Here is a 14,474-nt window from a genome sequence, read left to right on the forward strand (position 1 = left end):
GCATACTCCAGAATGGAAGGCAGACATGTGCATTTACGGTAGTATAATAAATATTACATTAGAAATGTGCACAGTATATACTTGTAGAGCTAAGAAGAGAAGAATTATCACATTATCATTTAATATAATGTCTATGAATGGCTTCAGTGTGATCCAATTCTGTCAGTTATTTCCCTTACTTGATGGGGAGCTAAGAATGATGGTAGGAATGTCTAGGTCTTGTTCAGATGGCCCACTCAGACATTGCCTGGGCCACTAAATGATTCTTTGCCTTTTTAGGAGTGGAGTAATATTTATCAGTTCCCCCTGAGTGGTGCTTGATGAAACTTCCACAAGGTAGAGACTATGGGAAGTTCTGAGTCATCATCTTAGGTTTTGACAGAAATGAAATAGAATAAAGCACCTGAACCAGCAATAAAATCTTCCTCTGGTGGCTCGCCCAAAGTTACATTTATTTAAGTAGAATTAAATGGATACCTTCAATAGAAAAAAAAGATAGGAAAAAATTATTTAGAAGAGTCTTATTATCATAGGTTCTTATTGCTTCAAAGAATAATTTATTTTATATATTACTGTTACTATTATTTTAGTTAAGCTTAACCTATCTAACTCTGGTGGAAATATAGTGAAACAAAAATACTGAGAACGATCTTTAGGTCAGTAACAGGATAATGTTTCTGATATGATTCTAATATTTTCAGTACAAGCTCATGTAATTGTGTCTTTTCTCTTCATCATCTTATCCATATTTCCAAGTCATAAGAATAAAGGGAAAGAGCCAACCAAAGCATGTGACTTAGTTAACAAATCTTTGATAGTCCATGCACTTCTAAAATTTAGTACCTTATTCCTATCAGCATTATGTATTTAAATGAATGCAGCCTGGTATCAAGAAAAGAACATGTCCATATTGAAGGGGAAAAAAAACCTGCAGCCTTCTTTATGAGTAACACTTAAAACTGTTAAACACATTAAAATCCCATTTACCAACAGCAGAACCTGATGAACATTGGGTCTGCTCAGTGAATGCTAATGTGGGATATTGCTGGGAAAGATGTTTGAATGTTGAAATTTCTTATAGCTCAAAATGGTTACATAGATTAAGGAGAGGAACATCTGTTGTTCAAAAGAAATGAAGTTTGGCAATTCATTGGAAATATTTTTGTTTTTGTTTTGTTATATTTTAAATTCTCCCTTAAAGTAATCCATTAGTCACTTTTCTATTTTAAAACATTCCAATACTCAATTTTTTATTGAAAATCCTAGGACTGTATATACAATTGACCAGTCTACTGTTTAGTAAATTATGGCAGTACTTTATGTGATAGTAAACTAGTATAGCAATCCTGAAATCATCTAATTCTGAAATTAAAGTGATCAGAAATCTAAGTGAATCTTGTGACAGTCCATTAATTGCAGACAATAAGGTGTCACAATTTGTTCTGTTGTGTTCTGACCTCTGACCTCAAGTTCTAACACTAACATTTTTCTATTCATTTATTTATTTTTGCCAGATCAAACAAGTAATTTGTCTTTTACTTCTCTGACTTTATTTATCTGGAAGGTTGATATTAGGCTTTAGTCCATCATTTATTTGGGAGTATGTTAGTTAGTATTTATAATACAACTACATTCCGTTCACCTATTCATTAACCTACCCATTCATCTATTCATGCATGATGTTTGTGTATGTAGTCTTATATCCATCTATCCACTATCCATCTATCCATTCATCCATCCAACAAAAATGTATTGAGCATGTATTGAGATGATCTGGTGAGGTATACAGATGACACAACAGGGTCTTTATGAGAAGTAGCTCATAAGCTCGTGTTGACACAAGCAAGTACTCTCCTTAGTAATTCAAACCCTATGTTGAGTGGTATTTATACAGTAGAATATTACTCAGCCATAAAAAGGAATGATACCCTGATACATTCTACAACAAGGATGAACTTTGAAAACATACTAACAGAGAGAAGCCAGACACAAAAGGTCATGCATTGTATGACTCCAATTATATGAAATATCCAGAATTATCCATGTTAAATCCATGGAGACAGAAAGCAGACTTGTGGTTTACCAGGGGCTGGCTGAAAGGCCAGAATAGAAAGCGACTGTTTAATAGGTATAGGGTTTTACCATGGGCCGGTGAAAATGCTTGGAACCAAATGAAGGTTATAGGTATACAACATTATGAATGTACTAAATGAACATGTTAAAATGGTTAATTTTATGTTATATGAATTTCACCCGAGTGGAAAAAAAACAAAGAAGAATTGCCAGTGATACTTCTTGTACAAGTTTACTTGGTGGTGGTTAGAAAATGACCATTTAGGGATTTTCCTAAAAATCTCTACATAATCTGAGTATTGTAAGAGAGTGATTTTTAACACTTAACATTTTAGGACCTTCTACTAGGTTGTCCAGACTGTACCCCCAAAGAAGAAAGCATTGAAGAAGTAGTGTTCAATGAATTAATCTGTGGCTAAAGATAAGTCTCTTACCTTTGTAAGATGCCAGTTGGTACTCAGCACCCAAGAAGATCCCATCCAATTGCCTTGATTTTTCTTTTCAACTTCTTGGTTATGTCTGAGGTCAGATACATTCCAAGGTACTATCAAGTGTATGGTATTAGTAATGCGAGAGTAAACACAATAAATATTTTAATGTATTTTTTTTTTAAATTTTAAGTAGACTCCATGCCCAACGTGAGGCTTGAAGTCACAACCCTGAGATTAAGAATCTCATGCTCTATTGACTGAGTCAGCCAGGTGCCCCAAAACAGTAATATTTTTAGAAATTTATTAGCTGAAAAGTTTACAATTTGGTTAAAGGTTGTTACTTTTGAAGATTCATTAAATGAGCCTATTAGCTTTGTTGTCTGGATTGATTACAGCATAGATTTCCAAATCTCTGAAGTTCCTTGTAAACATGAGTCACTGATTAATAAAAATCTACCACCACTCTTTTGGAAAGCAACTGAAAATGCAAGAGTTGGTTACATCTTTCTTACGGTTAAAGGAAGGCACATAATGTTGTGTTGGGGAGGTTATCAACCATTTTAAGAAATAATACTTATCACTAGTCAATAGCCATCAATTAATTTTGTACCCTTGGAGTTTACTTAAAATTTGTTTTAATATATTAAAATGGCAAAAAGCTAGATTTGGAGGAGCACCTGGGTGGCTCAGTGGTTAGGCCTCTGCCTTCAGCTCAGGTCATGATCTCAGGGTCCTGGGATCGAGTCCCGCGTCGGGCTCTCTGCTCTGCGGGGAGCCTGCTTCCTCCTCTCTCTCTCTCTCTCTCTCTCTCCCTCTCTGCTTGCCTCTCTGCCCACTTGTGATCTCTCTCTGTCAAATAAATAAAATCTTTAGGGAAAAAAAATAAATAAATAAATAAAAAAGCTAGATTTGGAGATTCAAGTAGTATTTCTTGTAGTACTCCTGTAGATATTTTCTATACTCTCTCAACAGTCAATGAGAATAATGTTAATAAAATGCCTACTATTTAATAATTACCTACTATGTGTTATATGTTAAATCAAGAACTTTATATTCATTCATTATATATTCATTATATTTCATTTATTTTTTAAATCAAGCTTATGATGTATGAACTCTTATATAATCTTCATTACATAGAGGAGAATACTGAGACCTAGAGAAATTAATAATTTTTTCTAGGCTACAGGACTGGTAAATGTCAGAGACAGGATATGAGTCTTGGTCTGTCTGACTCCTGAGTCTGTGTTGTTAGTAATGAAGCTTTTAAAATTTCTTTTATGAAAAAGAAATTGAAAAAAGCCAATAAGACAACAATAATATTTATTTAAATTGTTAGTTCATATTAAGTTTTCATATTTTTGGAAGGAAATATATATGGGAAGTACATATACACATAATGTATATAAATGCCACATATATAAATAAAAAGCAAATCTAATGACATTTTTCAATTTGGCCAAACCAGCTTTTCCCTAAAATAATGAGTGACTCCAAATCACTCTGCTAAAATCACTGGATTATACAGAAGTGCTGATGAAATGAAACCCACAGATACAGAGAACAATGCCTTTAATTGAGGCCAAAAACAAATTTAAGAAAAATAGCATGTGAAAGTTTCACTTTGCATATAACACCCAGTGCTCCAGTTGTATGCAAATGAGAATCTTGGAACACTACATCAAAAACTAATGATGTACTGTATGGTGACTAATATAATTTTTTTTTTAAAGAAACTTTTAACTATCAGTGTGCAGATTTGTTTCTGAGAAAAAAGAAGTCAAAATAGCTTCCTTTTTTTCTTCCATCTTACCTTCCAATTTATTTGTTTATTTATTTTTAAAATTTTATTTATTTGACAGAAAAACAGCCAGAGAGGAAACACAAGCAGGGGGAGAAGCAGACAGAGGGAGAAGCAGGCTTCCCGCTGAGCAGGGAGCCTGATGTGAGACTCCATTCCCGGACCCCGGGATCATGACCTGAGCCAAAGGCAGAAGCTTAACCAACTGAGACACCCAAGCACCCCTTTCCTTCCAGTTTAAAAGCTCGAGCTGGATAATTAATATTGTCTTCTTTTGATTTTTCTAGTTTAAATATTAAAGTGAGTCGAACCGTCATGTGAATGTTTTCTGTTTTAAAAACACCTTCAGCTGTGGTATTTTAAACTATCTCTCCCTAAAAAAGGAAATCAAAACACATCCAGAACCCAAGATGTGAGCAGGAATATTCTCGTACCTTTTCAGCATTTGAGAGTGGGAGTGCTGGCAAGCACTTTGCGCTGGACAGACTTAAGGAATGAATAAGTTATGGATATCTGTGGGCCGTCTTTCTCAACGCAAACAGTTTACCTATGTTTACATTCTTATTTCACTAGGAGTCCTCAAGCTACATACCATCTCTTCTCCTTCCCCCTGTAGGTTAGGCTCAGTGGGCCTTGAATCCGCAGTGCCCTATCCTACTGACGGAAGCCTCGCCACAGCGGTGGAAGTTTGTCAGTGTCCACCTGGATACACGGGCTCCTCTTGCGAAGTAAGTTTGCATGAATAAGTCCTCAACGCGTTCCAAGTTCCTCCCGCATCGCTTTCAATACACTGTTTTATAAGTAGTTTAGCTCTTCCATCAGTGATTGCGCAAATAAATGATAGTGTTTTCCTTAAAGAAGAAATTTGAGTGTCTGCCAAAAATCATGGCTTTCAAATCGAGTACTGCTCACATAATGTCATCTTGAAATGATGTTTCTGTTTTGGATATTTTTACCTTATGACAACCGAAAATCTGATCTTTTCCTGACTGTTTATTTCCTATTTAATTGGTTGATGAAATAAGATGAATGACAGCAGAATCATATTTAATATTTCAAAATAATTTCCCTTCCTTTCTATCTCCATACTTACCAGGAATTCGCACTGTTTTTTCCCCTTGCCTCTGGTTTTTAATCTTGCGTAAAACACTCCTGCTCTACTTTATTTCTAAGAACACCAAACTGAAAGCAACTGAAAGATGCAATCTTTAAAATGCCAAGAATATAATATATGGAAGAAATACCTTGATCTGGAAATTTTCCTACATGGTTTCGATTTGCTTAACACCTAAAATTTGAGATATTTGTTGCTGCCCCAATATTCTAGTTTTGTAATAAGATTAACATTTCTTATTTAATACCACAGTGTGTCATTTTAAGGTAATCATTTTCCTGTACTTATATGTATTTTTTTTCGGTAGTTTGAAATTGGCTTTACTTGAAACCTGGTCAAAAAATTTTTCTGATAGAGGACATGGCTTGCAGATAAATAGAAGCTTAAATTCTTTAAAAATGGTGTCTTTAAGGAATCATTTGAGTGTACCAAGATGTTCCACTTCAACACACTATCCCATTAAACCATTTATAGAAATACTCTAGGCATTGCTTTGTCAATTCTTTTGTGCTCTAAAATAATGCATGCTTTTAGAGGATACACAGGATTTAGAGTCATATTCATGACAAATGTGTTTTCTTTAACGAGGCTTGGATTCACCTATCTAGAAATAAAACTAAATGAAATTCATTGACATACTTGATTTTACAAAATTCATCTAAGAGAAAAATAACTGTGGAAATAAATTTGTTCTGTCAACCTAAATTTGATTTTACATTTAAAATACATGCTGTATTTGATGAAACATAATCTTTTATTAAGAGCCTACCAGTTTTTATTCAAGCCAGAAAGCTCCCTTTGAACCTTTAAGTTCCTATTTCAATTGGAATAATAAATACCTTGATTCTATTCTTCCTTTAATACTTATCCCTAGATTCATTATTCCGTGTACTCTTCTTCATCTTTATGAGTTCCAAACATCCATTGATATAAAACTGAATATTAGAATTGTTCAGTTGGCTATGTTTTTTGCTTATTCGTTCCTCTCTTCAAAGGTATTTATTGTGAATCTTTAGTAAATTCTGTACTAGATGCTGAGGGGATTATCCAGAAGGTTACATCATAATCCCTGTCCTTAGAGAACTAACCGTCTATTTAGAGAGCCAGAACAAACACCTATGAAAAATTGGATCTCAGCACTATATAATTAAAGGACCGGTAAGTGGTACAGAGCATTAAGTGCAATAATCATTCAAAGAGGTGAGCAGTTCCAGTACAGCGCAGTGTCACTGAAAGTATCCCTGCGTGCAAAAACCTCAAATTGGATGCTAAATTAATGGTAACAATTAGGTAGAAAGAGAGAAGCATGAAAGAGTCAAAGAAACAGAGGAGGGAAAATGAAAGCTTCCTGTGATTCTTACACAATAATTGTTTGATAAATAAAGGTGTTTGGAAGTCCATAAAGGAATTTAGTTGAATCAGGAGAAAATGAATTCTGGAACTCCAGGATTTCTCTCTTTTTCATTTTTTCCACTAACAATTCCTTCCTTTCCTCATCAAAAGGTCCAATTTTTAGACTTGCTATTATTCATTCCTATCCTTTCCTGATTTTATTTGCTTTTTATTGAGTTCATAAGGCCAGTCACACTAGCTTTGCTATCACCAATATCCACAAACCACTTAAGAGCTGAGTAAACTACGAGGACTAGAATGTCATAATTCTTGGTTGCCCAAAAACAGGTCAAACCTCTCGTTATAATATCATTCTCTTTTACTTTATTTGGGGCCACAATGTTGATTCGAAATCTTGTTTTCTCATTTCTACCCAACTTCTTATAAATCACTCCACAGTTTAATCTTTCAAATATTTTCTGACTTTCCTGGTACCATCATAATTCATTTCATTTCACAGGTGAGACAGGTGAGCAAATAAAGCGAAGTGGGGTACTGAAAAAGAAGTACTTTAATTCAAATCTTAGCTTTCTTTTCTATATGATGGGAATAATATTAACTACATCATGGAAGTGTTAATATATTTTTTAACTGATACTGATAATCATATATTTTGATACAATTAAGACACTTGATATGAATGATAAGGTGATGAATAATACAGATATGGTCCCTGCCCTCAAGGACATTACCTTTAGTGCTAGGCTAGATAATATGCCAGAGAACAAATTTAAATAAATGTAATAAATGCCATGAAGAAAATTCACAAGGTATCTTGACACAACTACTAAGGAAGGGTGTTGGAGGAGTAGATAAGAAGGGCTACTTTATGAAAACTTGTCAGGAGAGGCTCTCTGAAGTGGAAATATGTAATCTGAGTGTTGAAGAATGAGAAAGTCAGCTTCGTAGAAGAAGCTGGAAGTGTATGAGGAGGAAGTGGAAAGGAGCTTTTTGGAGTCCACAAGGACCTGAAAGATGGCAAGGATGCCTAAAGCTTAGTAAGAAAGGGAGAGAGTGGCATGAGACATGATTGGAAGAACCAGACCATTCAGAGCTTTGCATGCATTATAACAATTTAGGATTTTATTCTAAGCGCAATAGAAATTGATGAGAATATTTTAAGGTGGGTAGTCGCATGATCTGTGTTTTATAATATGAAGAAGTTTTTATGGCTCCAGTCTGAAGAACACAATATAGGAAGGCAAGAATGAGAGGAAGAATAGTTCATATGCTACTGTGGTAGAGCATGCTATTATGGTAGACTATGCTGTTGTGGTTTGTTGTAGACTAATGGCAGAGGATTCAGAAGGATATGGGTTTACTCTGTATATATTTTGGTGGTAGAATCAGTAGGATTTATTGATAGTTTACATACCAGGGGAGAGTTTAAAAAACTAAGGAGTTTAAGAATGAGTCATAAATTACCAGCTTGAACAATTGGATATGATATCATTTACTGAGCTGGGGAAGACTGGGAAAGAATAGCTGTGGGGAGAGGACAGAATCAAAAGTCCATCTTAGAAATACAGGGTTTGAAAAATGTAAAGTATAGATGTGAATGTACAGTTAGAATATGCAGGTCTTGAATTTGAAATACTTTTCTGGTCTAGAGATACATATTTGGAAGGGATCATCAACCATGGGACTGAATAAAATTACCTAGGAGACAGTGTGATGAGAAAGAGAAAGTGATCAAGAGAAAAGCTCCTCAGAACTCCTGACAATGAGAAGTTGGTTTAAAGTGGAGGAGCAAGCAAAGAGCTACGGTGGAAGTGGAACTGTGATATCGTGGAAATTGAGAGAAGAGGGCATTTGAAGGCGAGAGGAATCAGCTAAGCCGTGTGTTGATGAGAGGTCAGGCAATCATAGAATTGTCCACTGGCTTTGGCTACCAGGGATGTGGTAATATAGCCAAAATGTTTTAACTGAGTGGCGACAGCACAAGACAGAGCAGAATGGAATGAAGCATGAGAGTGAAGTAAGGAAGAAAAGACTTTTTTATTAGTTATACTAAAAAGAAAAACAGGTAGGCAACTGGAAGTTATGGGATATTAAGGAAATAATTTCATCACATTAGGGAAGTAATTTTGTCACTCTAGTTAGTTAATTTTTAATGGGGATACTGGATCATATTTTTGAGCTGATAGTAGTGATCTGGTAGAAAAGAAAGCTGCTATTGATGCAGCCCAGAGAGAGAGAATACTGGAAAGACAACAGATAATGGAATGCAGATTACAAGTATAGTAATACTCCTTTGAGAGGAGTAAGAATCTCACATGTCCCACCCCATTGTTCTAGAGGGGAATATGGCAAATGGAGATACAAATGGAGATATTGCTGATGCTTTTGGACTCAATGAGGATGTGATATGAGTAGTACATTTGCAGAGTATACAGAAAGCTTATGAATGACAATTCAATGAATATTTGTCCTAAAACAGTTAATCAGTTATCTCCCTGTTATCAACACCCTTAATTTCTACCCTTTCTGGGTCTGCTGCTTCACCAGTTTTTAGAAATACATATTACAGAAGGATATTTCTTCTACAATGAAGCTAGGGTGACAAAAACTTTAATGAGGAGAAATTATAAGAAAGGGATAGAAAATCGATACCTTTTTTGTACTGACCAAATTGAGAGGAAAGTCATTTTTGCTTCCCTTTCAGATGTGAAGTATCAGCAGACCCTTTTTTTATGTGTTTGTTATTGATGTTCAAATTTAAGAGTCTTCATACCCTGAGGCAGAAAGAACATTTCCAACAGTACACAACACAATTTTCTATACTTTATTACTTTAGTGGTTTTTCTCGTTTCCATTTTCAACTGGAAAAAAAAGGGGGGGTCTTTTCATGATATATTACGTTATGGTTAACCATCCCGTAATGTAATAAATAACCCACAAAATGCAGTTCTAACTTGAGGGAGACCACAAGCTTCTAGAGGGTAGTTGTGTTTGCCTCCCCCCCCCATTTTGCATCCCGTACAGTTCATATCAACCCCCATGGAAGGGAAACTTCATCAAGGTTGATGGTGGACCTAGAGTTGGCACTGACACCAAGTTCTAAGACCCAAATATTTCTTTGAATCAGAATTCCATTTTTTAAGATTTTATTTATTTATTCAACACAAAGAGAGAGAGAGATCACAAGTAGGCAGAGCAGCAGGAAGAGAGGAAGGGAAGCAGGTTCCCTGCTGAGCAGAGAGCCCGATGTAGGGCCCGATCCCAGGAGCCTGAGACCATGACCTGAGCCGAAGGCAGAGGCTTAACCCACTGAGCCACCCAGGCGCCCCCAGAATTCCATTTTTGTATGATACAGTATTCCACACTTTAAAAAGGGAATGATGAGTATAACTAGAGTTCTGGTAGAATAATTCAATAAAATATCAAGGGAATATGTGGTAAATAAATCCTGAATTATTTAATGTCATTTGGAGAAAACGTACTAGGATGTGGGGAATTGAGAAGGAAAGAGGTGAATTCTTCATGTGTAGAAGTCAGCTGTGTATGTGATCAAATGTCGGGGTGGGGGCACTACCTTTCTTCCAAATGATTGCCAGGTGACCAAGTTCAGGGCAGTTCTATGTGGGTAAAGGAACACATTCCAGGAAAATCAACATTGATTGGGATGACATTAGGTGCTCTCTTCGGCTGAGGTTCTCTGAAAGTCCTTTCGTGTCTGCTGCCTTTTTTCAGTAATTTTTCTCCTATTTTCCTAACTGTGCTTTTTACTTTGAGACTGTCACACTTCAATTCTTTATATCTCTTCTTTATTTTACTATTTCAGAAAAGATACCAAGTTAATGCTTCCTCTAATCTCATACCTGCCAGTAACACTAAGGTCAGTAACAAGTCCCAAATGTCAGATCTAGCTCTGTAACAATGTTTCAATAATCGCAACACTTTGGTGAACATGTTTGCTGAGTGTGCTACTTAAATATATATATATATATATAATCTAAAAAGGACAAAAAAACAAAATTAAAGAAAAAAATCCCTAAGACTTGGAAACTTACCTTTCTTCCAGTCTTGTTGGCCTCAGCACAGACGAGTGAATGGAACTATTTTTGGTGGCATCTGTGAACCATGTCAGTGCTTCAGTCATGCCGAATCCTGTGATGACATCACCGGGGAATGCCTGGTAAGTGCTTTCTCCTCTGAGTATGCTGACTGGCAAGGCTAAAATCAGCTTAGTAGGCCCCGCAATTCAACTGTTACCTATGGACAAACTCTTGAGTTAAGAAGTGACTCAACAGGGGTCTTTATATTGAACTGAGTTGACAGCTGACGATGCTCTTTCATATGTGGTTTCCCGGACTAGAAAGTATTAGGAAATGTTTATCCATAGTAGTCTAAGAATTGAATTAGAATTAGATATATTAAAATAAAATATAACGGACTGGGATACCTATCTACCATGAAGATATATGGCTTCAATCCCTTCCGTAAATCGATCAAAGATAGTCTCTATTTCTGTAACAGGAAATGATTTGTATCCCCATATCAAAATATAAAATATAATCTTTATAATAGACATAATTCAGTTTTTTCCACAGTGAAAAAAAATGAGGGTATGCTGTGTGTTTTTTTATTTTAAAATTTCAACAATTAAGTAAAGACAAAGTATCATATATAGATTAAGAAATAATAAATATATGTGGTACATAGTCACCAGAGCCGCTTGTCCTTGCTACAATTAAGTCTCAACTTTTCCGCAGAAGAAAATCTCTGCAAAGGCCAGCACTTCCCATCCTGCTAAGAAACCTCTAGATTGGAGAATGTACGCTACATAGACCATTCTGGCAAACTCAAGGGCATGTTCATTTCATAATGTCTGACATGGCATGAAGCTTGAAGTGACACTTCTCATTTCATCAGTCTTGTAGAAACACAATTTGAAACAGTGCCAATTTAGGAGGATATAATATTCTCATTTCCCTGTAGAATTTAAGGCAGACTCTGTTATCTCTATTTCTTAATATATTCTCTTCCTCTTGCCCAGTTTTACTCCCTTTCTCGTCCACTTAAAAGCTTCTTGGAAAAACCCCAAATGAAAATTCAGGGCTTTTGTTTCAATGCAATTTGGTATTTAGGTTTATTGATGCTCTTTCTGTTTTCTCTCTACAAGATTTTGTTTAATTGCATTTCAGTAGAAAGCATGGTAGCCTTAATTTGTGGATTAGTAGATTTTCCTACTAGAAAAATAGAGAGACTAAGCAATTTTCATTTTAATTATACCACACGTCTTTTAAAATGTACCTTGGGAAAAATGTTGAGTTACCTTTAAATGCTTTGCTAACATGCTTTAGGTACTATTCAGCCCAAAGCTGATTTGGATTTGCTTTATTTAAATCTAAAAAGACAAACTAAACAGATCACAATACCAGACTTATAATGTTTCCAATAGTCCTATTTCATGTTGAGTTGATGAAGAGTAAATCAGATCATGCTGTTGGTCCATTTGGTTATGTGATATTTCTGAGAATGGAAGCCCTTTTTTTAGAATAAAATAGTTTCATTCAGCATAATTTGGGGAGGAAGAAAGGAAGGAGCAACAATTATCTGAGATCTTTTGTTGAAACCTTGTTTATTGACTCCAATTCATGGAGAAAAAAAATAGGAGGCCACCTTCAATTAACAGAGGGAATCCTAGGGAAACAATAGAGATCTTGCAATAGAAGTAGAATCTGGTGTTTTCTCGGTTTTCCATTATGGCTGGTTAACTTGTGATCATGTAAGAAGATACTTCTGGAGAATTTCAAATGCCTTTAATCTGAAATTATGTTGATAATGAAGTAAGTGCTAATACTCCATTTTGAGCATATTGTTTCTAATATGATCTGCAGAAAAAAATATTTGTTGCACGTTAAAGACATTTTTAATGTTTACTTAACATGCATTTTATCTCCTCTTTTATTATGTATTTTTCCCCTAGCATTAAACAGAGAATTAATGAAATTTACAGATAAACTGCTTTTCAGTTGGCTTGGTCTGAAATATAATTAGAAATGAACTGAAATTCTTCTTTTGATATCAGATCAAGATCTAGACCTCTGTTATAGTGTGGACCTATATCAAAAGGTCATTTTAACTCAAAGTACATTTGAAGTGACCCAGGAAACATTCAAAGCCACATGGGAAGATTGTATACTTGCCCCTTCTCATTGTTATTGTCGTAAGTGCTGTGAATGGACATTTGGAAAGCATTTTAGATCAGGACACCTGTGAAAATATCCAGCCCATCAGAGAATACTTCTCATCTTTTTTCAGTTCCGATTTCCACTATACTGTTGTCTAATGTTGTTTCATAGGCTCACTTGCAAAAAGACTCAAGTGTGAAGACTAATTTTATGATGTCCTCTAGAAGAAATAGAACATCAGTAAATATAAGCAACTTGTAGATGTTCTTTTTCTTTTAGATCAGTAGTTAAAGAAAAAGAGGCTGTCTGCGTTATGCAAGATTTTCAGCGGAATTTCAGAAATACCCCTTGAAACATGGTTAAGACAATCAGTTTCATGATCTTGTTTTTTAAAACCCCTAAGTCTTCGAAAGTTATAATTTGATCATGACAATATGCAAAGAATATTGCAAAAAATACACATTTTTTTTTTTTTAGTAATAGCCAACCTTAGTTAAGCTTGAAGACCGAAAGGAATTAATACAAAGATGAAGTCAAAGAGGAGAAAGCCTTTCTTCACATTAGTCCATGTTCTGTACACTCCATCTGAATACGTGCTATTTAGAAGTTAGCCTCTACTCTCTTTGAAAAAAGGCTTGTATTTGAGAGAGAAATTAAAGTACCTTAAAGAAAAACCTATTTTCAAGTATCACCAGATACTAAAGAAATATCTATTCACTTGTAGTTGATGAAATTGTCATGGGATTTCAGAGCTTGAAAACTTCATAAATCATAGGATTTAACTCCTTCATTTTACAGAATGTGAGAGATTCAGAGCACTAAATGATTGGATTTTGATTTAATATCTTCTACTCAATAAAGAAGTTATCCCTCTCCCCAAGGAATTTAACAAGCTCCATTTAAAACCATGTGTTTATTTGTGTGTTTTTATTATCCATTAATTAAATGTAATTAAAGTGAGCTTCTTTAAAAAATACACTGATGTAATAATATTTCAGACCTTTCCTTAAATTAGGCTGGTCTTTCCAGTGGTCATCCAGATTGATAAATAATTTGCTTTATCCTTAAAGGGAATTTACATTTTCAGTATTTCTTTTGCATATTTAATTAATGAACATAAAGATAAAGATTTTGTACCCCTAAGCTCTGATGAACTCTTTTTAACATGAGAAAAATATTTTAATTTTATATGGTTATAAAAATAAAAATGTATTTCAGTCATAATAAATCCATATTGGACAATTTTTAAAAGCAATTAGATACATTTTATTGTACCATTGGAGGGGAAACAAGTTAGGTCTACATGGTGCCAAAACATAAAAATTTATCAAATTGTGCTATTGAAAGCTTTATAGACAATTCCAGTGTTTGGTTAACTGGATTGTTCACCCTTATACCAGCCTTTTGTGAACACAGCCTGAGTTAATAAGTATACTTTAACTAATAATGAAGAAATCTAGATATAAATTATCGTAATTTGATTTTTTTTTCGAAAGGACATTGGACCCAAAATTACTACTTTGTAG

The 14,474-nt window shown here is 34.8% G+C and overlaps 1 protein-coding gene across 1 annotated transcript in view; it reads left to right on the top strand.

Annotated features, from left to right (window-relative positions):
* The window catches only part of LOC111147662 (laminin subunit alpha 2), a 502,086-nt gene that overhangs the window by 217,517 nt on the left and 270,095 nt on the right, over positions 1–14,474 (top strand). The window contains exons 14-16 of the mRNA XM_022503866.1: positions 4,922–5,033; positions 10,596–10,649; positions 10,836–10,949. Of these exons, the coding sequence (XP_022359574.1) occupies positions 4,922–5,033; positions 10,596–10,649; positions 10,836–10,949 (280 nt within the window). The remainder of the gene's footprint in view (positions 1–4,921; positions 5,034–10,595; positions 10,650–10,835; positions 10,950–14,474) is intronic.

Source organism: Enhydra lutris, unplaced genomic scaffold, assembly GCF_002288905.1.
Source record: "Enhydra lutris kenyoni isolate GAN:26980312 unplaced genomic scaffold, ASM228890v2 scaffoldscaffold17, whole genome shotgun sequence".
Lineage (NCBI taxonomy): Eukaryota > Metazoa > Chordata > Mammalia > Carnivora > Mustelidae > Enhydra > Enhydra lutris.